General features: G+C 46.5%; 1 protein-coding gene across 1 annotated transcript; it reads right to left on the minus strand.

The window, feature by feature from the left end:
• Positions 1-226: 226 nt before the first annotated feature.
• LOC113190335 (annexin A8) lies at positions 227-15924 on the minus strand. Its single transcript, XM_077798864.1, has 12 exons — positions 15839-15924; positions 12876-12966; positions 11565-11659; positions 10164-10277; positions 8550-8640; positions 7744-7823; positions 7200-7259; positions 6588-6681; positions 6271-6366; positions 4377-4435; positions 3248-3370; positions 227-580 (listed from the first exon to the last, which is right to left on the minus strand). Exons 1-12 carry the CDS (start codon positions 15857-15859, stop codon positions 515-517), a joined length of 990 nt encoding a protein of 329 aa, XP_077654990.1. The 5' UTR covers positions 15860-15924; the 3' UTR covers positions 227-514.
• Positions 15925-26281: the final 10357 nt, after the last annotated feature.

Genomic DNA, 26281 nt, shown 5'->3' on the forward strand with positions numbered 1-26281 from the left:
TGTGAGCTCTACAACAAGAGGGTTTTCATGGTATTCTTACTGTTGCCTGATAGAAAAACACATCTTAGCTGAGACAGCTATTCCTGGGTCTTCTTTAGAAGACCTAGGTTCGGTAGATGGGGGAAGAGCCAAGGGATCTCTGTAACCTGTACCTAGGTGATTCTCTGATCAATCAAACTTGAGAAACACCTGTCTAGAAAGTAAAAAAAAAAAAAAAAAAGACCACTGAGCCCCAGAAGGCCCCTTCATGCTGATGTATTTGTCTGGCTAGAGGTATCTAAGGTTGGCATGGTACACATACCTAAAAATGACCAGAGGAAAGGGTAGAAAGAGGACCCCCAGGCTGGTTTCATCCTCTGAATAAGAAATATTGACTAAAAAGCACTGGGATCTAGGGATAGAAGTCTAAGAGCCTGGCTGAGGTTCCCCCCCCACCCCCGTCCATTGCCAAGGTTGTGCCAGCAGGGCCTGGAGTCTCTAGCTTTTTGGCCTCTGCTCTCATTCTTCAGTGTCTTCAGGGATCGGGATCGCTGCCCACCAGACTCAGCAGGGCATTCTTGTAGTCACCGCTGGTGTCATCCTGAAGGCAGAAGTCACAGGAGAATTAAAAGGGGGATGTTCGTGACATTGATCTGGCTCCTCAAGAGCACCCACTATTTATTATTACTAGAAGTTGTTCTCCTTGGGTGGGACCCAGTCCTTCAGGTGTTCCTGCACCGCAGGCTCCCTACTTTTCTTCTTTCCTTGCTCTTCATTTTAGACTACTCCTTTGTGTCTCTTTTTTTTTTTCTTACTAATTCCATGGGACATGGTTGTGAAAAAATGAATCACAGAAACAGTATGCTCTTAAATACAAAAAAGTGTGTGGGTGACTTTCTTACCCCATCAATTGCCCTGGGGCCCTTTCTCAGGTTTCACTCAGTTAACCATTCACTCACTCAACAGTGATCTATTATTTTTTCAACACCTGCTATTGCAGTTCAGGGAGGCAAGTGTGACGTTTTGAATCTGAAATATCCACCAAAAGTTTGTGTTGAAGGCTTGGTCTCCAATCCAGCCATGTTCAGAGGCAGATCTTTTAGAAAATGATTGGATGATGAGGGCTCTGACCTCATCAGTAGCTTAATGCATTGATAGATTAAAAATTTGGTGACATTATTAGGAGTTAGTGGAAACTGTAGTAGGTGGGGGCTTGTTGGAGGAAGTAGGTCACTAGGGGTACCCTGAAGGGTACTTCTTATCCCTGGCCCCTTTCTCCTTCTCTCTCTGCTTCCAAGCTCCATGAGGGAAGCAGGTTTGCTCCACCACATCCCCTCTTCCCTGATACTCTGCCTGAACCACAGGCTCACAGAAACAGAGCCAGTGAACCAGGGACTGCAACCCCTAAAATCATGAGTTGAAATAAATCTTCCCTCCTGTAGGTTGTTATTCACAGCAATTAAAAGCTGACAAGTTCACCAAGATTGAAAGCAGGGTGCTATCACGGGAGGCTGTGCCATGGGGTGGAGAGATCTCAGACATGACCCTTGGCTGTGTCATTGACCATCCCTTAACCTCTGTGAGACATTCTCCCCTCTATCAAATGCCATTGATGTTGGCAGGCACCTTGCTGAGATGTAGTAAGGAGAGAGTGGTAGGAAGGAGTTGAGCCTGCCTGCTCAGCAACCAGCTCATGTAAGGATTAGAGTTCCTTTCACTATAAGAGGGACCCCACAGATCCAATGTCTCCATTTCTTAGTCATTTCTTGGTCTCGGCAGGACTGACTAGTCAAGGATCTGCATGTAGAGCCAGGGGAACAGGCAAGGGCAAACCGTCCAGTTCCCTTTTTCTGTGGTTGAGGGCACTGGGACCAAGAGAGGGTGATGGACTCTTCCAAGGTCGTGTGGTAGGTAGCGGGTAGGACTGGAGCTGATTCTGCTTTGCTCTGAAGCAGCTTAAATCTCATAGGAATTATCTAGTCCTTGATAGTTTAGGAAAATTTACTGAGAATCTTATTGATTTTTAACTACATTTTCTAAAGAAAATGTTTGGTCAGTGCATTCACAACTCCATCTGAATTTTTCTTAAGGGACAACATTAGAAAACAAAAATCAATATCTATTGCTGGATAAAACAGCCGCACTTTTGTCTCAAATCATTCGTTTGCTAAGTTTTCATATCTACCATGGGATCTACATCTTAGGTTGAAGTGATCATTTTACCTAACGGAGTTTTTGTTCTTTGGAAATGAACTGTGTCTCTATCTGAATAGAATGCTGAGAAGGAACAGAAATCTTTCCAGTGGCATAAGTAGCCATGTGTGGTTGAGAGAATTCATGACAATCTGCTTGAACTGCCTGTGGGTGACATAGTAGCAGCCCAGGCTGGTTTGAGCTTAGCCCTTCTGTCTCCTGACAAGGTTGCCTGGGAAGTCTAAAACAAAACAAAACAAAGAATAATTCCAGTCCTTCCCTACCCGCTGCCTGCATGCTTCTCCATTCTGAAACATCTTAAAGCAGAAGTGTTTTATTTAAACATACATTCATCTCAGCAGGGAATAGATTCCAAGGTCTTCCTCTCACCATGGGTACAAAAATCTACAGATGCTAAGGTCTCTTATATAAAATGGTGCAGTATTTGCATATAACCTGCACTCATCCTTTCAAATACTCATGTAACCATCTCTGGATTACTTATAGTACCTAATATAAGTACAATGTCAATAGTTGTTTTACTGTATGATTTAGGGAATAATGGCAATAAAAAATGCCTGTACATATTCAATGCAGATGCAATTTTTTTCAAATATTTTTGATTCTCTGTGATTGAATCTACAGATACAGAACCTGGGATGTGGACTCCAAAGAGACCTAGGACAAATTGTGCTGTCAACTATGTATTTGCCAGAAAATATAGTAGCCACCAAACTTTGTAGAAGAACTAGTGACTTCACTTACTAGCCAATGAAAACTTGGACACATATGTGATGATTTGACTTATGTTAATGAAATTGCCAGGGTCTCAATTTGCATCGATTGCCAGATGAGCTATTTTTTCTCAAATTTATAGCTGTGGAATAATCACTCTACATTTGAAGACTCTAGAACTTTCACTAATCAAAATCTGGTTAAGCAATCCTCTGAAGCCTGCCCAATTTATTTCCCTGAAACCTTTCTTCCAGGACTACTTAAATCTAGACTGAGTAGGGGCCCCCTTTCCTATGTCTATGTCACAAACTGGAGTTAAAGCTGGAAACTCATGACTTACCATGATCATGCTGCTGAGGGTCTTGCCATACATTTTCTTGAATTGACTCTTGATAAGATTTAAATCAATTTCACTCCTGGAAACAATGTTCCTTATCAGGGTCCCATCGAGTGTCCCTGCTCCCTGGATGAGACAGCAGCAGTCAACCATCATTTCTCATCTTTCCTGTCCACCTCCATAGTCATGGACAAAGCTCAATCTCTTTTCACTCACTGCTCAGGCCTCTTTCCTTTTTAGAAGCCAAAATGCATTGGGTGTTTGGTTTGCCACATTAGATTCTAGACACAAAAAAATCAGAGCTCCAGAAAGAATACTTCTTCCTAGAGAAGCAGCACTTCAAAATTGACTTATCTGGCCATTTCATAAACAGGACTTTCCCACGCTTTCATACCTGAGCAGTCTCATTTCAGAGGAAGCTACCTGGGAATCCCATGCCTTTTCTAACTTCTGGGGCTTCAGATTTCTGGTATGGCTCTTACTTCGGATGGTGTCAATAACCATATATCAGAGAAGGAGGGCACTGACATTATTATTGGAGAATTAAGTTAACTCTCTTCCCCTTAGGTTCCAGACACCAGAAAATGTTTTGGGTGACTTGGGCATCTGTTTTTGTGACTAGGGTAGCCTTCTGGACAAAAGGCAAGTTATCACAGGTAGATGTGTGCTATGTGTGGCCATTTTCCTATGAACTTGACCTTCATTCCTGCGATTCTTGCCTGTGACCTCTAGTAGCAAATCTGTTTTCATAGAGACCCTGTGATACAATGAAAACAAAGGGACCAGCTTGAGTTCAAGTCACAGTTCTGCCACTTAGCAGCTGGGTGATCTTGAATGGGAGCTTCAGTTGTACATATCTCTAGGATGGCAATTATGACACGGGTCTCCCAGAATGATAAATGTTCAGTACCTTGGACACCCAAGCATGTACCTGTTCAAATTTCCCTGTAGGAGATGTGACTTCCCTTCTCTAGACTCAGTTTTCCCTGACAACTAAAATCTTTCTGATGTACAAAAAATGAGAATAAAAGAAACCCCAGTGGTGAAGACAGTGTTGGCTCTGAGCTCCCTGGTGGTCCAGTTGGTGCCACATATGACTGATTGTAAGGGAGTCAGTAGACCCAATGGTTACCTTCATGGCATAGTGGAGTCTCTCTGCAAAGTAGCTGTGCAGGTTTCGGGTGCATTTCACTGTCAAACAGAAAAGCTCTGTTAGCATCTCAAAGTTGTAGGCAGTACTACACACGCCTTCATTTTAATTATGCTTTGCCTCAGGTCTTAAAGGTTATCCTTGCAAGTCTTGCACATTTCTTTGTGCCCTACCTAATTTAATATCCTCTGACAGGGAATAGTGGAGGTGTGCAGGGCCCCACTGTGGTGGACACTTCCTGTTCATTTCTCCTTAAAGACTGACTCACTTTCATGTCACAGATGACTCAGGGATATCAAGCAACAAAGCCACACTTCATCATTGAGGCAGGGATTAACTACTTGCCTACATCCCTCAAAGCTTTGTGCAGGGGGTGAGGCTAGGAAGGGAGACTGGAGCACTACGCATAGCTCCAAAGGCCCAGAGCAGACAGGCAAAAGGGGGAAGTGAAATCCATGTGGCATCCACAGAGCTAGAAAAGCCAAAGGGCACATTAGACCCAGACTGTCCCTGGGCTCTCACCCAGACATGGCACCATCAAGAATCTAGCTACTCAGCTCTACAGAGGCATCACAGCATGGTGGCCATGACCTTAGAGAGCTCTATCAGCAGGACCCCTGCATTTTTAATTCCCATGTGATGAGTGGGGCTCAGCCAAGTAGGACTAAGGCACCGGGGGCACCTGGTTAAGTGAGCATACCCCTTCTTTGCAGCCAGGACTGCCGAAGAAGTGTGGGCTTTGAGGAATGTAGGCACATGTTTAAACCCTATCTGACTATATTGCTAATATCCCTGACTCATCTGTGATGTGAAAGTGAGTGAGGCTTTTAGGAGAAATGAATGGCCTATGTTGGAGCATCTAAGTACACCCACTACCCCAATCTCAGCAACACTGTCAGCCCTTAAGTCCTTTATCACCAGGTTCATAGCTGGCTGGGGAGTCTCAGTAAACATTTACCAGTGAGACAGGGATGAGGAAGGAGCACTCTGGCTGCTGGGAGGCAACCTAGTGTGGAGATGAGTGCCCCAGCCCAGGAGCCCTGACCTCAGCTCCATTGTGTGAGGTGCAGAGGAGAGGGCCCTCTGCCTTGGCCACAGCTCTCTACTCTGCAATGACTTTCTATGGTGATCTCAGCTCTGGATCTTAAAATGGGCTCTGGAATGGGTCCTGCTAAGTGGACCTGTCTTCCTGCTGTGGAGAAGGTTCTCAACACTACCAACCCTTTGTTGGCAAATCACACGCCATCATTTCTGCAACTGGCAACTAAGACAGGGGCCTGGGCCCCTGGCTCAGGTCCAGAAGGGTAGATTTGTTCAAGGCCTCACAACCAGAATCAGAATTCTCCCTGTGCATGTGTGTGTACACACATGAAGCACAATCTCTCAAACACACTGTCACACAACTGCACACACTCATGCATATACTCACATTCTTGCATATACACGCACACATCCACACACACACACATACACACACACACACATTATCTTTCAAACACATCCCCACAGACATGCACATACTCATGCACACATTCTCACCCACAACTTAAGCACATCCACACACATTTACATTTACACCCACATAATCACACTCTTGCTTACACACGTATGTACACCCTCATATGGCACTGGATGTCATATAGACAGCACTGAGAATATTCCTTGGCAGGACAGACACACTGAGACTCTAGGGGTGGGACCATCCCAGGGTAAAGGCTGAGAGCATGAGGGATGTGGAGAGGACTCATGAAGGTGAATATGGGGTCCTATTTATTGTTTTTGCCTCCCTGGGCCCTTTGCCCGTTGCCCTTTGGTGTTGTCCCACAGCTGAGCCTATGGACCTATGTGCATGTGAGCACTGTGCCCCAGTTCTTACCCACAGTGAGCATGGCCTCCTCCAATGAGCCATGGGTCTCGCTCTTGATGCTGTCCTCAATGCTCTTGTTGGCAATTTTCTCATACTCTTCAAAAACTACGGAGAGAGGGCTCCATTTAAGGAACTCGCAGATTATAGACTATACATCAAAGAGCCCACCCTCATCTCCCTCTGGGTTGCCACGGAATCCAAGGCTCTGTTGCTCTCCCCGCAACTTGACAAAGCTGTACACTGGATGTGAACCACAGAAGGAGAGGCCCTGAAGCCAGGGCCAGGGCAGCTCCTATGCCTGGCGTTGCCTCCCTCTACCCCCATACCTCTCATCAGGTGAGTGGCACTGCGTGTGCACAAGATGGTGATGAATTTCATCTCATCAGTCCCATGAATCTTCTCTCCTGCTTCATACAGATCCTAGCATTTGGACACCCAGAACAAGCCCGCAAAGAAGAAAACAGAGTTAAGGGACAGAATCCCAGAGCCCCAGAGCTGGGCCTGATGGTCAGACCCTGTTCACTTGGCAAGGCCTGCATGAAAGGGAGTTCACTATGTTGTCCTTCTTTTATCCCAATAGCTCTGGCTTAAAATCTTTCTTCCACACTAGGACTGAAGGTACTTTAGGAAATGCAAACCCTTCCCCTGCCATCGGGCAGCACTGAGCACTGAGTGCCCCACTGGTAGGCAGACACAGGGAGACAAGGATTATGAGCTTGTCCTGGTAGGACAGAGCTTCAGCCCACTCCCAGTAATACAAATTACTCTTCTTTCTTCTGTCTCCCCAGCGTCTCTACTTTCCTCCTCAGACACCAGAGGGCAGAAGTGAGCTGGGCAGGTCCCAAGCTATGACAAATAATGCTCCATGGGAAAATGTGCCAGGTGTGGTACTCAAGTAAGCTCTCCAAGTCCAGATGGTAAGGGACAGACAGCCTCACCTGTGCATCTTGAAGTGCCAGTCCTGGGTCCACAAAGCCACTCACATCATCCCTGCTCCCCTAGGAACACAGAGGAGAGCTCTGTAAGGCAGGATGGCAACCAGTACAGCTGGATCTGAAGGGACAATGGGGCTTAAAGGACAGGAAGGGCTCTGCAGCTTTTTGGCCATGGACATTCAGAAAGCCAATTATTCTCTCCAAACCCTGGATTTCTCATTTGTATAACAGGAGAAGAATCACTGCCTTGTAGGGTTGGGCATTCAGAGAGCTAGGCAAAGAGCCTGGCATGGGACCCATATGAAGGATCTGATGATGACAGGGTGCTCACCTGTCATTTTCAAGGTGCCTTCACCTGGATGAGTCAGGAGGGGCACAGGCGCTCTGTAGTCAGGCCCCTCCACCATGCAGAGATGCATCAAATGTACACAAGCATCTAGGTTGTCCTGTGGCCTTGCCCAGACCACAGTGGCTCTACTTGAGGGCTGCTCCCTGGGGTGAGCTGTGGGGATCCCTAAGCCATGGGGACCCAAGAACCTGCTGATACCTGCAGGAGGCACACCAGGATCCGTTCCAGGTAGCCGCTCGTGTCTCCTTGAATGTCTGCCTCTAGACTGGATCCATAGTCTGCAGAGAAATGTGACAAGAAGGCATGAACCCAGGGCCCACTCAGGGCCTGATTTCCTCCTTCCAGCCCTGTTTCCCACTCCTCTCCCCATTAAAGTCTTCTGGGAAGAATGAGTTCTTGGCATAGGACCTGAATATAATGTCCAAGTGGCAGAGTCACCTGTGTGTTCAGAGCCGGAAGTAACATAAATGCCCAACCAAGCTTAAATCACAGAGATGGACAAGGTGAAATAGCCAGGCCAGGACCTGCTGATACAGCTCCACTTCATCACCAAGTTTGACAAAGCAAGACTTTCAGACAAACTGGCTCCACAACATGGAGGCCTGTCTGGTCTCTGCTTTCCTTGTACCCCGTAGACTACACAGGATAGGTGACCAATAGTCCACACCCCATTACAATGAGGCAAGCAGACGATCTTCCACTGTTCCCTGGGTCAGCCTGTGCACAGCCAGGAAAGAACCACCACATCTATTGTTGAAGCAGATTGTGGTAACAGTGCTCAAGGGGCAGTTTGGTGAGGCTGATGCTTCTCCCGCATGAGCCCTTGAGATAATATCTCAATCATGTAGGTGCTTAGCTACATCTACATGTGGAAAAGCCTCCCAAAAGTCTTTTGCATCATGTTCCAGTGCACCATCAACCCTCATTACCTGCCCAGCCACCCAAACTTGTGTCATTTCCATGTGAGCACCACCCACCCCAACCCATCTTTGCAGGTGTCTTACCCTCCTCATATGCTTTCATTATCTCCTGCAGATGGTGTTTGGTCCGAGAGGCCAGGATCTCAATGATGACTCCCTCTTTGGTCCCCAAGCCCTGGGAACAGAAACATTTGTGTGCTGGAATATTCTACCCATGGCCTCCAGCTGTCCATACCAGTTTTTCTCCAGTTGCCTGAGCTTCAGAAAGCACCAGCTACCACTCTCTTAACTTTAATGGGGCTTCTTTTGGAGGCTGTGACTAGGGGGAAACCTCACATTTGTACTCAATGATGGATACTGGGGGCAAACTATCCCAACTCTCCCTCCTTAACTGGGTGGTCTCATATAGGTGGCCCCACCTGCTGAACCTAAGCATCTTTACCTGTAAACAGGGAAGATAAACTTCCCCCACCCTGAAGAAAGATTAGAGATCATCAGTGTAAAATGCCTGACAGGGATATATAAAGAACTTGAAAACCTTAACACCAAAAAAACAACCCAATTAATAAATGGGCTAAAGAGTTCAACAGACACTTCTTAGAAGAAGATAAATATTTGATCAACAAATATATGAAAAATGTTCAGCATTTCTAATAATGAGAGAAATGCAAATCAAAACTAGTAAGATTTCATCTCATGTCAGTCAGAATGGCAATCATCAAGAATAGAGACAACAATAAATGTTGGCGCAAATATGTAGAAAGACACACTCATATATTGCTGGTGGGACTACAAATTGGTGCAGCCAATATAGAAAGCAGTTTGGAGATTCCTTAGAAAACTGGAAGTAGAACCACCATTTGACCCAGCTATCCCACTCCTTGGTCTATACCCAAAGGACTTAAAATCAGCTTACTATAGTAACCCAGCCACATCAATGTTTATAGCAGCTCAATTCACAATAGCTAAATAATGGAACCAACCTAGATGCCCTTCAATAGATGAATGAGTAAAGAAACTGTGGTATAAATACATAATGGAATATCACTCAGTATTAAAAGAGAATAAAATTATGGCATTTACAGGTAAATGGATGGAGTTGGGGAATATCGCAAAAACCAAAGCCCAAATGTTCTCTCTTATAAGTAGATGGTGATCCAAAACAGGGAGTGGGGACGCAGGGGAAAAAATAGAGGAACTTTGAGCAAAAAGGAGGGATGGTGGGTAGGGTGCATGGGGGTAGGAAAGATGGTGGAATGAGATAGGTGCATAGGGTGCGATGCTACATTGTATACAACCAGAAAAATGAAAAGTTGTGTTGAAATTGTATACAATGAATCAAAATGCATTTTGCTGTCATATATATTTAATTATTATTTTTTAAAAAAGTGCCTGGCACCAACCATGCAGTGAGCATCCTGTCAGTGGAAATGATCATTGTCACTGGGGCCCTTATGCCTCCTAAACTTTCAAAATAAAATGTACAGCGAGGCATTTAAAGTGTACCCTAGAAACTGTTTGTGGGACTGCAAAACTTGCTTTCTAATTCCACTCCAGGTCTGATCCCATTTTGAGAAGTACTGAGTTGGGCACCATAATATCCAGTCAATCCCTATGCTGGGCAGCTGTCTGAGCAGCAAACTCACTGGGCTCAGCTCAACGAGGTGGTCATTCCACATGGTGGCTCAGAGAAATTACCTGCATGGCATCATGCAGCTCCTTGGCCTCGTATCTGTACGGTGGATACATGAGGGCCACGATGAGTCTCTCAAACTTGCCACTCAGTTCTGACTTCAAGGTTTCAGTGAGATCCTAAAGCAGACACAAAGAAAGGAGATTATATCTGTCCTCTGGGCCCAGGGGAGTACAGGCAACAGGGTGGCATCTGGGCCCAGGGGCTAGGCCTGGATTCTCTTGTGGGCTCTGCCATGTGTTGGCTGGGGTCTCTTGGGTCAGTTTGTTAGCCTGTCTAAGCATCAGCATCCTGACCTGTTGAAAAGAGATAATGGATTCCTGCTTCATACCATTGCTTATGGTGTGATGGAGAGATAGGTGAGTTAACTCAGCACTAAGCCTAGTGATGATCACATCATAAACTCAGAATAGAACAAAACAGCCATTGCTTACCAGACTGCAAGCTCTGAGGGTGGAAGCGTGCTGCTTTTATCACCATTAAATGGCTGTTACTTGGCTCATAGGCATGAAAGAAGAAAGAAAGGGTCTTATCTGACATGTGTTTCTTTCTAAGGGTACATGTCTCTACAAGGAACTACAAGGCCACACCCAGCTAATCGGCATAGGAACAACAGAAAGACCAAGGGCTTTGTGAGACCTGAATTCAAATCACAACCCTGTTGCTTACAGATACTAGAACCCTGAGTATTATTAGTCTCTCTGAATGTTAGTTTCTCCAAAGGTTGAATGCAAAGAATAATGCACAGCTCTGAAGATTTAAGGGAAAGGACTTATAGAACTGCATGTTGATTTCTCCAAGGGAATATTTGGGCTTTATTACTGATCTTCCTGGGTTGAATCACCAACAGTTTGGGCCAATGGAGACTTGTAGGCCACCATGGCTATGAATGCATTTATTCCTTTTGGGGTACACTTCCAATTGTCTGGTTCCATCCTAGTGGCAGAAGAGGTGGAATCCCCCTGTGGTACTTAGGTGGCCAAAAGTATGGGGGCAGTGCATGTAGTTCCAATGTAAGAAGAAGGAGTCTGTGCCATGAAACAGAAGGGAATTGGGCCTGCACTGTGGGTCATGAGAGAGTGGTCCAACCTCAGGGAGCAAAACCTAGAGTCAGGAAACAACTCCAAGCAACATGAGCAACTGTGAGAAATGCATTGGAGAGAAGGTGGGAGAAGAAATGGGATCAGACTATAGAAGACCAACACCAGATTGGAGCTGGACAGCTATAAATAACTTTGCCAGATAAAATAGATGTCCGTTCAAACTTGAACTTCAGATGGATAGAGAATAATTGTTTAATATAAGACTGTCCTGTGTGTCCATATTTCCAGTAAGCTGGCGCTAAAAAAGGGACTCATTCAGAACAGAGCCACTTCCCAGGCTGCAACCCCCAGCCCTCCCCTTACCTTGCCAAACTGAGCCTTGAAGGACTTGGAGATCTGCTGCCGCTGGGCATTGCTTCTCTTGGTGAGCACATCGATGATGGCCTGCTCGTTGGTCCCTGTAGGCACACAGCATGAAAACCCCTACTACCTCCTGGGGACCAAGAGAGTGTTGGGGTCAGGGGAAAACAACTGCTTGGTGGCTGAGCTGTGGGGACATACCTCCTGGGTAGTGCCAAATGCTCTGATGATTTTCAAGGAGTAAAGACAAGTTGAAAAGCCCCCTCTTCATTCTCCACCTTCCACCCACACAGAGAATGTAGCTTAGGCCCAGCCTTACAGGGATAGAATCTGAGGACCAGATGGCTCTGGACCTCCTCCCTGGAACTTAGGAGCTTGGTTAAGTGTGATCTCCATCCCTTCCCCACTCCTCATATTGTCCTAGTGGGAGAAGGTCACAACTGAGTATCCAGACCACTGGATCTAAGACCCCCTATAGCAGCTCATGGACCTTGTGCCACTGGACAAGCAGGCTTCCCTCTCAGAGCCTCTGATTTCTCATCTGGGAAATGGGGTTACAGTAAAGAAGTTAGCAGAAAGCAGAGGGGATGCTATGTGAGAAAGCTTCAGGGCCTTGGTTGAGAATGCTAGTTCTTAATGCCCCAGGTCACCAGGCAGAGCCAAGTAAGGAGTGAATCCTTTCTGGGATGAGACCAGGGCTTATCCTCTGACTGGGCCATCCAAATGGGCCTTTCCCACTCACAGCCATGATGAGAGTGGCATTGGAACAATGCTGGAGATAAGGAGGAAGCCAACTCCATGGCCAGCCATCCCAGTATGCTCCTACAGTACCCAGGTGGCCAAAGGCAAGGGGGCACATAGATCCAATGGGGAGCAACTACAGAACACACATGATTGATGCCCCTGGGTTCAGCTCCACTCCACTGAACTCCCATCCACTGACCACATCAGGCCCAGTGTCAACATCATCTCATTCAAAATTATAAACCATACAGATTTTTGGGGGGCCATTTTATAAGTGAGAAAACTCAGACTGCACCAGAGCACACAGCAAATGGCCTCCCCTTTCCCCCATTATTCAGGGAGAAACATCTGTCCTCTTCTTCTTTGGTCTTGGTAGGTGGGTTGGTGCTGACCACTACTGGGGAAGCCTGCATCTTTGTGATTCTTTGCAGTCAGTCACTCTCAGAGTATCATGAGGAACCCTATCTCCCTAGTTGTCCCCTGGCATCAGCTTTCCAGGGCTATGAGTGCAGAAGCAAAGACCCAGAGAGGCCCAGCCTTCCAGTGGCAAGGCCATGGATGCCCACTCACCAATTCCCTTCATGGCTTTGTAGAGGATCTCCGCATCCGGGTCTGGGTTGAAGTGGGGGCTGCCCTTCACCGTGACACCCTCCTGTTCCATCTGCAAGAGTGCCAAGACTGCTTAGAGGCAGGCAGATCTAGGGAGGGCAGTGCAGACTCCTGGCCCACACAGTAGCCTGCCCTGGTATGGTGAGCACTTTTCCTGGACACTGTGAACAGCTTGGACCTTGCAGGTTAGCAGCTGAGCCCTCCAGCTCCTTGTCCAACAGGCCGGAGCAACAAAGACCAGAGATTTCAGGGAGAAGCCACAACACTTCTCTCATTCCCATCTGTACCACTTAAGGACAGGCAGCAAGCCCTGCCATCCTCAGCTCCCTCCACCCCATCCCCAGGCAGCAGGATGAAAAATGAGTGCATAGGGTTTTCTGAAGGGCCCTGAGTATAGTTCAGCAGTAGAGTGCTTGCCAAGCTTGTGTGAAGCCTTGGGTTCAATCCCCAGTAACACACACACACACACACACACACACACACACACACACACATACATTTCTGATAATCCCTGAATCCCTGGTACTGCAAAAAAAAAAAAAAAAAAAAAAAAAAAGAGAGAGAGAAAAAGCCTTCTGAAGCTGAATAGCTGCCCTGAGAGTCCAGACATGGCTGGGTGGCTGGGGAGCTGGGCATGGTTTTGTGGTTCCAATGGCTTGAGCTCAGCCTGCACTCTCCTGATGAATGGGAACTTGACAGGAATTTAGAGGGCTAGGGGCCCTGCTGAGCATTGTGACAGCTCAGAATATTTGCAAGTCCCCAGTATTCGTAAGGATCAGAGAATTTGGTTTAGAAAGTACTACAGGGTGAGTGAGGATTGTGAAATAGACAGATAACCAAAGTACCTGGGCCCTAGGCTTGAAAACCTCTAATCCAGGGCTTGACTGAGGGCTCTTTAGATATGTGCCTTGCATAATTCCTGAGATACTTACGAGATGAAGAACCCCAGTTAAGTAGGTGTTTTCTGGGAGGAATGCTAAAGAGTGAAGGATATTGGAGATTGGCATTGAATCTGAAGGACCTTAAGAGATTCTTCAAATGGAAAGGAGTTCAGTCAGTTTCATCTTCCACTTACCTGACCACCTATCTCTTTCATCATCCCCCATCTGACCACATTCCTCCATTCTCTAATCAGTCACCCAAATACTATATCTATCTACTTTTCCTTCTTTCCATACCTTACTGCTCCACTCTTCCATCCATTCATCCAACTTACTTCTTCTCACTTTCTTTCCTTCCCTTTTCTTCCTCCTTTCCTCCCTCCATTGGTCCTTCTATCCACCCTTTTATACAAACCCTGGGCTAGATCCTGAAAACACAGTGTAGATTTCCACCCGCAGTATATCTGTAAGGTTATTTCTTTTGAGTAAAGGATGATATTTTCCTTGAATATCAAATGGTGATGACAAATCTCTCTTGTTTCTTAGCACTATATTTTACAACAGAAATTGTTGACCTTTAATTTGGGTGGAAATTCCATCTGGAAGACCACTGTGGTCCCAGATGTGGTTCGACTATGCACGTACATACATTGTGTCCCTGGCTTGTGGAGCTGCATTCTGTTGTTAGGAGTTTGTGACGAGAGAGTTCCTGTTTCAGGTGCTTTGGATTTCATGCTTAGATCACTGTCTTCCCCAACAGTCACAATTAGTAGGTGTTAACGTCCCTCTCTCTTTGTAGGAGAGAAAACTGGGCTCAGTTACTCAGATAATGAGCAGAGGGACTGGGACTTTACCCATGGCCTGACTCAGAAGCAGAGCTCTGTTGACTTCTCTCACTCTCTTCATGACTCAACCTTTCCCAGACACTGGGTTTTCCTGGGACACTTCACTAAAGGAGGCCTCACCCACAGGAATGCAGGTCGTCTGGGACCTTGGGGGACACTGAACATTCTGTTTCCAGTTCTGCCTGCGGCCCCCAAGTTGGCATCCAAGACTTTATGACTTAGTAGGCTGTGTGACCCAATCACCAGGGAAATAGGGTTGGGCAGCATTATTTGTTATTAACTCCCCGACTCTGGTTTTGCCACATTGAGAGCTGAGCCTTGCTTCCCACAATATAGTTTTAGAAAAACAGGCCCCATGTTCTGGGATTCAGAGACTGCACCTCACCTGGAATGGAGCTCTGGAGTTCAGCCCCTCTACAGATTTGCTTCAAGCTCCTTCTGGGACCAGCCCAGGAGGAAGCGAGTCCCACAGGGATCTTTCCACAGGGTGATTCATAGCCTATGGCTACATCTGTTTCACACTCTCTGAAGGGCCCAAGAGGGCTGCCACGCTTTTCCTTACCCCATCTTGAAGATTTCCACTGAAACTGGCACACAGAAATGTCTTTCCAAGAAAGGCACAAATCAATCTTAACCCCCTAAGTCAGACATCACACCAAAAAACAAGGGCCACACCCTAAAAATGGGGCCTGGAGAAGAGCCTCACATGGCAGGCAGTGGGATCCAGGTCCATTTCCAACCCACCCAGGGCCCTCAGTTCACTCAAAGCTACATCCCTCCAAAGCCAAGCTCTCAGCTTTTCCATACCTTTTACACACTGATCCCTCCCCAAGAAAAGTCTGCTGGATTCCTCCCAGGGCCGACTCAAGTGCACACCCTGCTCAGGCTCAGCAGGGAACCCACTCCCCCCCAGAGCAGGGATTCTTTTTCTGAACTCTCCCCACCTTGACTTCCCTGTTATATTTCAAGGTGTCTTTATCTGTCCACCTCCCCCACTCTGTTCCTGTCCCTGTGGTGGCTCCTTTAGAGTTGGGCAGTTTGTTCTCACTTCCTCCCAGGACTTGATGCAGCAGGTGACCAAGTGTAGTCTGAGCTGACATCAGTATCAGAGGTTCTGCCTTTATGTTATCTCGGACCCCCAAGTGGCCAACACCCAACACTATGCAGGAAGCCACTTGCCCTGCTCAACCCCACTTACCCAAGCTTTCCACCAAGCCATCTTGATCCCCTTTCCCAGGGAGAGATGAGACACTGTTTAGGCTGCACTCAGACTGGACACGTCTGTCTCCCGCTACACACTGCCCCTCAGGCAGCTCTGATGATGGGTGTGGTGGTGTAAGGAGGCTCCGCCCAGCTCCACCCCTGCCCTCCTCCTCTCCCCTCTGAGCTCTGCTTGGCTCTGGGCCCCTCCTGTGGCTCCCAGGCCCCACCCAGGCACTGCCCAGGCTTGCCCTAGAGAATCACGCTATTCATTGTAGACTGGAAATTCTGAACCAGTCTTTGAAAGTCCACTTGGCAAACACAGCTATAGCTTTCTCCAGGTTTTGCTAAGCCTAGATCTTATTAAAATGCATGCACACACACACACACACACACACACACACACACACATACACACACACACACACCACCACCACGGTGAGTCTCTTCCATTTACTGGACAGTTTCAATTTATCCATAGAGTAATGGGGGGCTCAGCAAAGGATAAAAGGATACTGCAGCCTCCATTCATTGGGGTGTTGCTTTGTCTAGACACCTCTTTAATCACTCTGTTTACTGGCCCCTTGAATCCTTGTCTTAGTCCTAAGAAGTAGGTATAACTTCTGGTTGCTAATAATTTGTTCAAATGGTACAAAGATAATTTGTTCAAATGGTACATCTGTGAGAAACAGTCATAATCACCAGGCTTCTTGGACTTATAGCATCCTGTTCTCCGCTGTGATCCCCAAAACACTGGCTGTCAAGAGAAGGGGGAATCAGTCTGGGAGGAGGTTTGTTTTACATCTCTGGGGTTTGCCTACCCAGTGACTTCTACCTAGAATGTTCTCTCAGTACCTCTCTGTCCACACTACCCTTTAACTTACCTAGATCCTACGCATCCTTTAGCATAAACACCCTGCCTTGGGGACCAATCCTGCAACCCAGGAAGGCTCCCAGAATCCCCACAGCTCTAGGCCCTGAGTGAAACACAGCTTGATGTTGAGTTTTTAAATTCAGTGAATCCTCCCATGTAATAGCTAAGAATTGGCCTTTAATGAAATGCCCAGGTTCATGACCCCAGGTCCAGTGCTCTTTGCTCCACACACATGGATTTCTCAGGCTGTTTCTTCTGGTGGTGTGTAGAGACCGAGCTGGGTCAGCAAGCAGCCTGGAGGGGGCATGGAAACTGCAGAGTCCTTGTGCATACAGCACTGTGAGATGTCATCAAGAGAGGAAGACTGCACTGCCTCTAGCCCTGTGGATTGATAGAGGGCTCATTCCAGGCCTTTGAGTGCCCAGACTCCCCTGCCTCCTTGGAGCTCGGTTGGCGGGGACCCAGGATCCTGGCTGGCATGCTCAGGAGCTCAGCCACTCTGCCTGCATGCCCACAGGGCCATGTGTGTGGGTGTTTGAGGGCAGTTACTCGGGGTGGATCTCCTCTGGGAGAGTCTGACCAAAGTCCAGTTATGCTGATGACTAAGATGGGCTCCCTTGAGGAGCAACAGTGTAGAGTCCTGCTCGGAGCCCAGAGAGAAAGGCCATCCCTTGAGACTTGGACTGTCGCCAGGTCAGGATGAAGGAAAAATGACAGATGGCCCTGCCCTCTGAGATCCACTGGGATCACTGACACAGGAGAGTGCTAGGCCTGTGTGGCCTTCTCCCCACCAGTACTCACATCCTCTTCTCAGCCCCATCCTGATCAGCACCTACAGTCAGGAACTCCCCCTTCTTCTCCCTTACCTGGTTGTGGGAGGCCCAGAATCCATCATCCTTCTTTCCAGTCTCTCTTCTGCCAACCTCATTGGTGTGTCCCTAGGACACCTTTCTGGGCCAGTCCTTCTTCTCTTCCACGTCTGTGGATCTGACCTTGATGGCTCTTTGGGACCATCTGGGCACATTTTCCAAACTCTGGCTCAGAATCCAATGGCCTCTCAATCCTCCACTCCTTTGGGGACCCCTTGGTTCAACTTCTGGTATTATCTACCAAGTTCCCTGTCACCACCAGCCTCTGGCATGTTGTCTCCATCCACCCTGGAACCCCTCACCCAGGTGCTTGTGCCACATTCTGCCTTGTGCCTTTACCCCCCTCTGCTTTGGCCTTTCCTCTCTTCTGCATGGGCCCTGGGGACCTGGTAGTTCTGATCATGGGTCTCTTTCCCATCTGTAGTGATCCTTTTCCCCCAGGACACCAAGATGACCAGGACCACCTGATACCACTGAGTCAGATCAGGAGAGGGTGCTAAAGCCCTGCTGATCTTTCTCTGTGCCCTCATGAGTGAGGTCTAACCCTGGAGTTGAATGAGAATAAAATAGAATAGATAGTAAAATGACCAGGCAGTCAGGATAATGGGCTCCATTTAACCACACCTGGAGGCTAAGGGGTAGACACAGTTAATGAGCACCATCAAGGACCATTTCAAATGTAAAATACATTGAGGCTTACCTGTGGGAACACCTCCAGCTAACTCCTTTGTCCCAGAGGTAGAAAAGGGGTGAACCCATGTGGATGTTAAATTAAAAAAAAATGTGAGGATGAACCTGGATGAAAAGGAAGACAATAGCCTTAATAAAATGGGTTGTTCTGCTGTCAGGACCCTTCTTACAAGGCAGGAGTTCCATCTTTTCTTGCTTAAGTAAATCCTGCTCTACTTACTCTTCCCCTCTGTAATTGTCCATGGATTTTATTCTTCAAACTTTGTGAGACAAGAACCCAAAGGAAATTGGTGAAGCAGAGAATCTAGTCTCATCTCAAAACTCCACTTTCAGAGTCATATAGAACTTGGGAAACTTTATAAGCACTCTGTTTTGGGTCTCCAAGGAAGAATTCATTTACCCTGAGCTTCCATACTTTGGCCACAAAAGACAATGAGGATGGCAGAAATTGGGTCAGTGCTAGATGGTGCTTAAATGCAGCCTGCATAAGTTCTTGTGGGTTCCCAGATCCCACTGCACATGTCACTCACATTCCAAAGAGTGCTGATCTGTGCTGTATTCCAGACGCTGAACTGCATGTGTGGTGCTGGCTGTGCAGAGGGAAACACAAAATGCTTTCTGAGCAAAGAGCAGGGAGTTTGCTCTAGACTTGAACCTGAGGTGCTGGAGAAGGATACTGTGAGAAAGAAATCTTCCCTGGTACCATGTTCATCATAAGAGCAAGCTAAGGAGGTGTGGAGAGGCAGCAAGGTGAAAGAGGGACAGGGAGCCTTGGTGTAGTTCTCTTATACAGATAAAGTGTGTGTGTATGGGGCTGGAGCCTGTGCACAGCATCCACACATATTCTATATGTGTCTCACATATAGAATATGCCCAGCTCACTCCAAACTATATAAATGTCAGAGAGAAGGAGGGAGATGCATGCACAGGCTTGTGGCATGAGAGTGTGTGGTCTATTCCAGTGGATGATGGCTGTAGACTCAGGAAAGAAACAAGCAGGTGGGGCTGGAGATACTAGGTAGGCTTGTGATGGACAAAGGATGTCTGAGATAAGACTGAGCACATTGAAGAGGTACTGAAGGGTTCCCCCAGGTGTCTTCCCATGGCCTATCCAAGTGGTGGAAGGTACAGCTTACAACACATCCATCCGTCCATGAGAACTCAGAGCAGGGTGCTTAGACAGTTTCCCCAGCTCCTTATGATTCTGGGACTGGTGCTCACCCTGAACTTGGTTTTGTCAGTATAGTAAGAAGTGAGGCAATGGGAGATCTTTCCATCTTCTAAGGTCTTCTTCATTTTCTTTCTTTAGTGTTCTGTAGTTTTCATACCAGAGGTCTTTTACCTCTTTTGTTGATTCCCAAGTATTTTAATTTTTTTGAGGCTGTTGTGAATGGGATAGTTTTCCTAATTTACCTTTCAGAGGATTCATCATTGATGTATAGAAATGCATTTAATTTATGGGTATTGATTGTATATTCTGCTACTTTGCTGGATTCATAATTAATTCTAGAAGTTTTCTGGTGGAGTTTTATGATCCTCTAAGTATAGAATCATGTTGTTATCAAATAATGATAGTTTCAGTTCTTTTCCTATCCATATCCCTTTAATTTCTTTAATTTGTCTAATTGCTCTGGCTAGTTTCAAGGGCAATGTTGAATAGAAGTGGTAAAAGAGGGCATCCCTGTCTTGTTCCAGTTTTTAGAGGGAATTGACAAACCCAGTCTAATTCCATCTTAAGATTGGGAGCCATCTTGTCACAAAGTCATGGAAAGTTAATTTCTGTTTTACTACAAATTATTGCAATTTCTAAACTTGCTTGAAATGCCTTCCTGTGCCTTGAACTTACCCATGCCTGGTTTTCCCTGACCAGATAATAACCCTCTTTGAAACCTTAGTGGCGCCTCATAAATTCTCGCTTTCCCTGACCAGACAACAACCCTCTCTAAAACTCTAATGGTGCCTCGTAAATTCTGATGTTGGGATATAAATTTACTCCCTAAGTGCTGAAACATTTAGAGCTGCCTTTGTATTATGCTTGTCAAAATCCTGTTATCTGTAAGTTCTCAAGATAACCCCAATTTTTGCAACTTTTTTTGCTATAAATCTGCGCTCCCAGAGAGCTGGAGTACTGTTCTCTAACCCAAGGATTTTGGGAGAGACAGTGCTGGCTGGTTGTGCTTTAATTTGATTTAAAATTGGAGACAGTGGTCTGTTTCTTTGTGTTGTTGTTTAACAGGAATGCTTCCAAATTTTTCTCCACTTAGAATGATGTTGGCCTTATAGATGAATGGATAAAGAAACTGTGTTATATATACAGAATGGAATATTACTCAGCATTAAAAGAGAATAAAATCATGGCATTTGCAGGTAAATGGATGGAGTTGGAGAATATCATGCTAAGCAAAGCAAGCCAATCCCAAAAAACCAAAGGTTGAATGTTCTCTCTGATACGTGGATGGTGTTCTATAACAGGGAGGGGGAAGGCATGGGAAAAAATGAAGGAACATTGATTGGGCAAAGAGGAGGGAGGGTAAGGAAGGTGCATGGGGGCAGGAAAGATGGTGGAATGAGATGGACATCATTACCCTGGGTACATGTATGACTGCACATATGGTGTGACACTACATCATTTCCAACCATAGAAATGTAAAGTTAGGCTGCAAATGTGTACAATGAATCAAAATGCATTCTGCTGTCATATATACCTAATGAAAATTAATAAATATATTTTAAAAAAAGAGGTAAGGCAAGATTGTGGAAGTGGAGTGAAGTAGTTGGCAGCAGTTGGCAGAGGTTAGAAATAGCGCCTGTGGTATAAATGACAGAGGTTCATCCTAATTATGGTAAGAAAATAAGCCACCTAGGGCAACAGACTTCCTTGGAACTCCTTGCCACATGTTTGTGCCACATTTTGCCTTGTGCCTGTCCCCCCTCTCCTGATTAGCCTTTCCTCTCTTCTGCATGGGCACTGGGGCACCTGGCAGCTTTGAATGTCTGTCTCTTTGCCATCTGGAGTGATCCTCTTCCCCAGGTGACATGACTGAATTAGAACAGGAGAAGGTGCTAAAACCTTACCAATCCTTCTCTGTGTCCTTCTGGGTGAGATCTAACCCTGGAGTCACACAGAAATTGGGAGACTTCCTAAGCACTTTTTTGGGTCTCCAAGGCAGAATTCATTGTATTCTGAATTTCCACACTTAGGCCACACACACACACACACACACACACACACACACATACACTTAGGATAGTAGAAGCTGGCTCAGTGCCAGGTGGTGCTTAGTACCCAGCCTAAATGAGCTCCAATTGGTTCCAATTTCCCACTACACATGTCACTCACATTCCAAAGAGTGCAGGGCTGTGCTGCATTCCAGATGCTGAACTGCATGTGCAGTGCTGCCTGTGCAGAGGGAAGGACCGAATGCTTTTTGAGCAAAGGGCAGGGGGCTGCTCTATTCTTGAACCTGGGGTGCTGGGGAAGGCTGCTGTGAGAACGAAATCTCCCTGTGTCCCCTGCTCCTCACAAGAGCTAGCTAAGAAGGGGCAGAGAGGCAGCAAGGTGAAAGAGAGGCAGGGAGCCTTGGTGTAGTGTTTTTGCACAGATGAAGTGTGCAAAGTGACAGAGTGTGTGTGCATGGGGCTGGAGCCTGTGCATGGCACCCAGTTTGTGCCTCACTTGTAGGTGCTCAGCTCCCTCCAAGCCATAAAAGTTTCAGAGAGAAGAAGGGAGATGCAAGCACAGGCTTGTGGCTTGTGAGGATGTGGTCTGTTCCAGTGGATGATGGCTGTGGACTCAGGAAAGAAACAAGCAGGTGGGGCTGGAGATACAGTGAGAAGCTTGTGGTGGACAAAAGATTCTGAGATTAGCCTGGGCATATTGAAGAGGAACTGAGGGGCTCCTCCCATGTGGCTTCCCACTGCCTATGGAGTGGTGGGTGACACAGAGTACCATGAGAACTCAGAGCAGGGTGCCTAGATACTGCCTTGTGATTCTGGGACTGGTCTTCACCATGAACTTGGTTTTGTCAATGCAGTAAGAGGTGAGGCAAGATTGTAGGCAGGAAGAGGAGTGAAGTAGTGATGGTAGCAGTTGCCAGAGGCCATTTATCCTAATGCTGGTGAGAAAATGAGCCACCTGGGACAAGAGGCCTGATTGAAGCCTTCCCTGACCCCTCAGCAGAGGACCTATTTTAATGACCCAGACGCAGACCAGAAGAACCTGGGTCTGCCCCATCAGCGGCCAGTTCTGCACCTTGATCAGCCTGCTTACCAGGAATCCCCACCAGCCCTCCTGGATCCCAAGCTGCCACCTTCACAACAGACACCTTGTGGGTTTCTCCTCTGGGTTTGCCTCTTTCCTGGCAAGTCACGCTCCAGCTTGTGTGTCTGTGTTTGCCTGAGCCCCGTGGCCGCCTGTCAGCCTTGACCATGGAGAATGGGAAAGAGGACCGCCATGCCCCAGCCCCTCTCCTGCTCCTCGGGCGCCACTCTTGCCCACGGTTCCTGTCACTTCTCGTGCTGTACCGTAGACTTTCCTCAACTCTGCCTCCTCACACTAAGTTCTTCTGCCCTTAGAGAACCTTGCTTTGGTCCTTTGCAAACTCTGCCTTTTTCCTAGTTGCTGGTCTTGCCTCTCAGTTTTATTTCCTTCCTCTAATATTATTAAGTTTTGAACCTTTCACACCCAGTCCTTTTAGTGTTCCTTTTGGCCTGCACCATCCTCTCTACTTTCTTGGCTCTGAATCTCCTGATATCCTAGATCTTGTTTCTTGACCCTGGTTAGATACCTAGGATTTCTCTTGCCAACTCTCCTTGAGCAGGAATTGGTTGTCTGGGTACTTTGGATAGAAGATGTCTCCAAATGGAGAGCTCTGTGTTCAGGTTTGCTTGAAGTTGTCAAATTCTATCAGTTGTTGTTGGATGATCATGTTAGGGTCTTAGTATCTGCACCAACTCTCTGCAGATCTGAAGCAGTGACCTTTCACACATATTTTGGGCAGGTGGCCCTCTACTGTACTGAATTCTGGGCTGGGGAGAAGTTTTCTCATTCGGTTTATGAGATTGGGGTTGGGAGGAGTCCTCCCTATGAAACTCCTGGGTTATGGGAAGCACATTCCAAGTGTAGGAGTCTCAGGGCTGAGGCCTTGCCTCCTAACCCTGCCTGGAACAGAGCATCTTAATCCTTTAGGCATAAGCCCTGATCCTATATCTTCAAGGCTCTAAGCACATGTAGGAACATGAATGGTGTGACTCTACGTTGTGTGCAACCAGAGATATGAAAAATTGTGCTCTATGTGTGTAATATGAATTCCAGTGCATTCTGCTGTCATATATAACAAATTAAAATTTGAAAAAATTTAAAAATAAATAAATATAGACTTTTTTTCCACTGAAAAAGTTTCTACAACTTTTTTCTGGCACTTAGAAAATTTGTTTTCTTTCTTTTGTTTGAAGTTTAAGTTTGGATTAAAATGTTGTGCTCAGCATTGAGGTGTCAGCTGAGCATGGGAGACAGTTACCTATGTGGTCGCTAATATGATGAATGGAGTATTTTCCCCAAATAGCCTTCAGCAGCACAGAATGGACACAGAAGGCTTCATTCATGTTAGTTGGAAGTTTTACTCTAAACATGGGACAAGGAAAAGGAGCAAGGACAAGCAGCAGTTTGAATGACGGTGGTTGTCCACATGCCTGGCACTGGATAGAAAATGGAGATGTGGGCGGGCTGGAGGTTAAAATGAGGGTAAGCAAATAGTTGGATGGGAGAAACGTCTATAAATTTGAAGCATCCTCAGGAGTGGTGCGAGAGAAAAATGTCTGAATTGAGGGTTTGGTAGATGACTGTTTAATCTGAGAATTCCCAGATGAATCTGGGAGGAGGGAAATAACTGAAGGAAGAGGTCAGGGCAACCAATGGATGGGATATTACGTGAATATTGTGGTTCCCTGGATAATAGCTGGCCTTGGGCTGTGGGGCATGTCATCCAGTCTACAGTAAATGAGGAAGAGATGGATGATGAGGGGCGGCACAACTGAGAAGCAGGACTCTTCCATGGTGTCTGAATGTGTGGGGCCAAGACACTCACAGGTTCCAGGTCCTACCGCAGGTGGCCTGACTGCAATTGCCTGGCAGACCCAGCCATGGGTCTGCTGTTCAGAACATGAAGCTGCATGTTCAGTGAAAGCCATGGGGCTAGGAATGTGCCATGGGTTCTGCAGGGAATATATTAATTCCTAAGATGTCTCCTTATTGTGCATGTTTTAAAGGCTCCAGAAAGGGGAAAGTAGTTTTAACAGTTGGAAATATCATAGAACGGGCAATATGACAAGTATAAATAAAGACAGCTAAACCACAAGTCAGAAGTCTCCATCCATTTGGCTCACAGTTTTCCAAACATTTCGAATGTTAGCCTAGTAAATCAATGAAAGCCCTGTGCGCCACCTTCTGGAAAAGTCTAGCATCACATTGGCCTCACCCACGTCTTCACCCAGTCCTCAAGCAGGCTCCTGAGCACCTAATTCCTGAGGCTGTGGCAGGAATAACTTGGGGGTTGGGTTGTAGGAGATACTCCTCAGCTGCCTGTGTCTCTTGCCCCCTGGGACCAGGATACAGCTCCTGCAGATTTAGTCCCTTTCAATCTCTGGAAGCCTGAGCCCTGACCTCCCACCTCTCCATGGCTTCCCTACTGTCCACAAGGACCTCCAGGGCCATTTGTTCTCTGAACCTGAGTTTTCTCCCTGTGATTCCTCTTCCCACCCATGGGGAGCAGGGTAATAGGATTTCTGGTTACCAGGAATTACATCCCTGAGTTTTAGACTCCCAGGTCACCTTTGGGCTCCTGAGCTAGACTGCTGGCCTTCTGGCCTGGAGATGTCCTTAGAGTCCCAGAATGTCCACAGGAATCTTAAAACTGGGGTCAATACACTCAGAATGTCAACTACACTGACACATTTTGCCTTGATTCCTCATCTATTAAAGGAGATGATATGTCTCCAAGGACCCCCCTTGATGATCTTGCAGCCTGGCCTGAGCCACTGGATCGTGAGTCAGGAGGGCAACAGATGCCTGAGCCCATCATGCCGGAGCTGCCACTCAGGACCCCATCTTGTGCTGGGGTGGGGGTGTGCACATAAACTCATTCCCTATTCATTGCAGCTTTCAGGGAACCTACCTCTGGGCACCCATCTCGTCTGTCACAATGGAATCCACTAAGGATGTGGTCTTTTTGCCTCTAAAACATTTGAAGTCTTTCCATAGGTTTCCTTTGGTTCTTGGAATCCACTATGAAGAGGCGCTCCCAAGGAGGTGCCACTGTTAAATTCACATATTGAATTTATCCTCCTAAAATTCACACATTGAATCCTAAGCCTTGTGCCTTAAAATGTGACTGTATTTGAAGATGAGGTATCTCTAAGTATCTTTAATTAATTGTAATTAAATTAAATGAGGTCATTAGGATGGAACCATATGACAGGGGTCCTTATTAAAAGAGATACACACAGAGGAAAGATCATGGTCAGACAGAGTGAGAAGGCAGTCACCTATAAATCAAGCCACTCTGAGCCTCAAAAGCATCTGACCGTGTTCACACAATGGTATCTGTGCTAGAGTTTCATCTCAAATGTTACTGTAAATGTCTCAAACATACTCAGGGTTTATTCTCAGCTTGATGCTATTGGAAAGTACTACAAACATTTAAGAGCTGGGGTTTAGGGAAAAACTTAGGTGACTGAAGCCATGCCCTTGAAGGGGTTATGAAGATCCCAGGAGCTCCTTTTTCTCCATGTTTTGCTTCTCAGGAACCGTATAATGAACATTTTGCTTCACTACACACTGTCGGCCATGATGCTTTGTCTCACATAAAAAGACCCCAAGACAAAGATTTATCAACTATAGACTAAAACCTAGAAAATTGTAAACTGAAGAAAACTTTTCCTTTTTTAAGTTGTGTATCTTCGGTGTTTTGTTACAGTAAAGGAAAACTGACCAACCCACCTTGATCTTTGC

The sequence above is a fragment of the Urocitellus parryii genome, chromosome 5 (assembly GCF_045843805.1).
Source record: "Urocitellus parryii isolate mUroPar1 chromosome 5, mUroPar1.hap1, whole genome shotgun sequence".
NCBI classification, from domain to species: domain Eukaryota; kingdom Metazoa; phylum Chordata; class Mammalia; order Rodentia; family Sciuridae; genus Urocitellus; species Urocitellus parryii.

Excerpts from the sequence above, each read along its gene's own strand:
- LOC113190335 (XM_077798864.1), bottom strand. The coding sequence starts at position 15,859 with ATGGCTTGGTGGAAAGCTTGG. Across the intron at positions 4,436-6,270 it reads GGAGGCCATGCTCACTGTGG|TGAAATGCACCCGAAACCTG; the intron begins GTAAGAACTGGG and ends TCTGTTTGACAG. Across the intron at positions 581-3,247 it reads CCCTCAGCAGCATGATCATG|GATGACACCAGCGGTGACTA; the intron begins GTAAGTCATGAG and ends TTCTGCCTTCAG.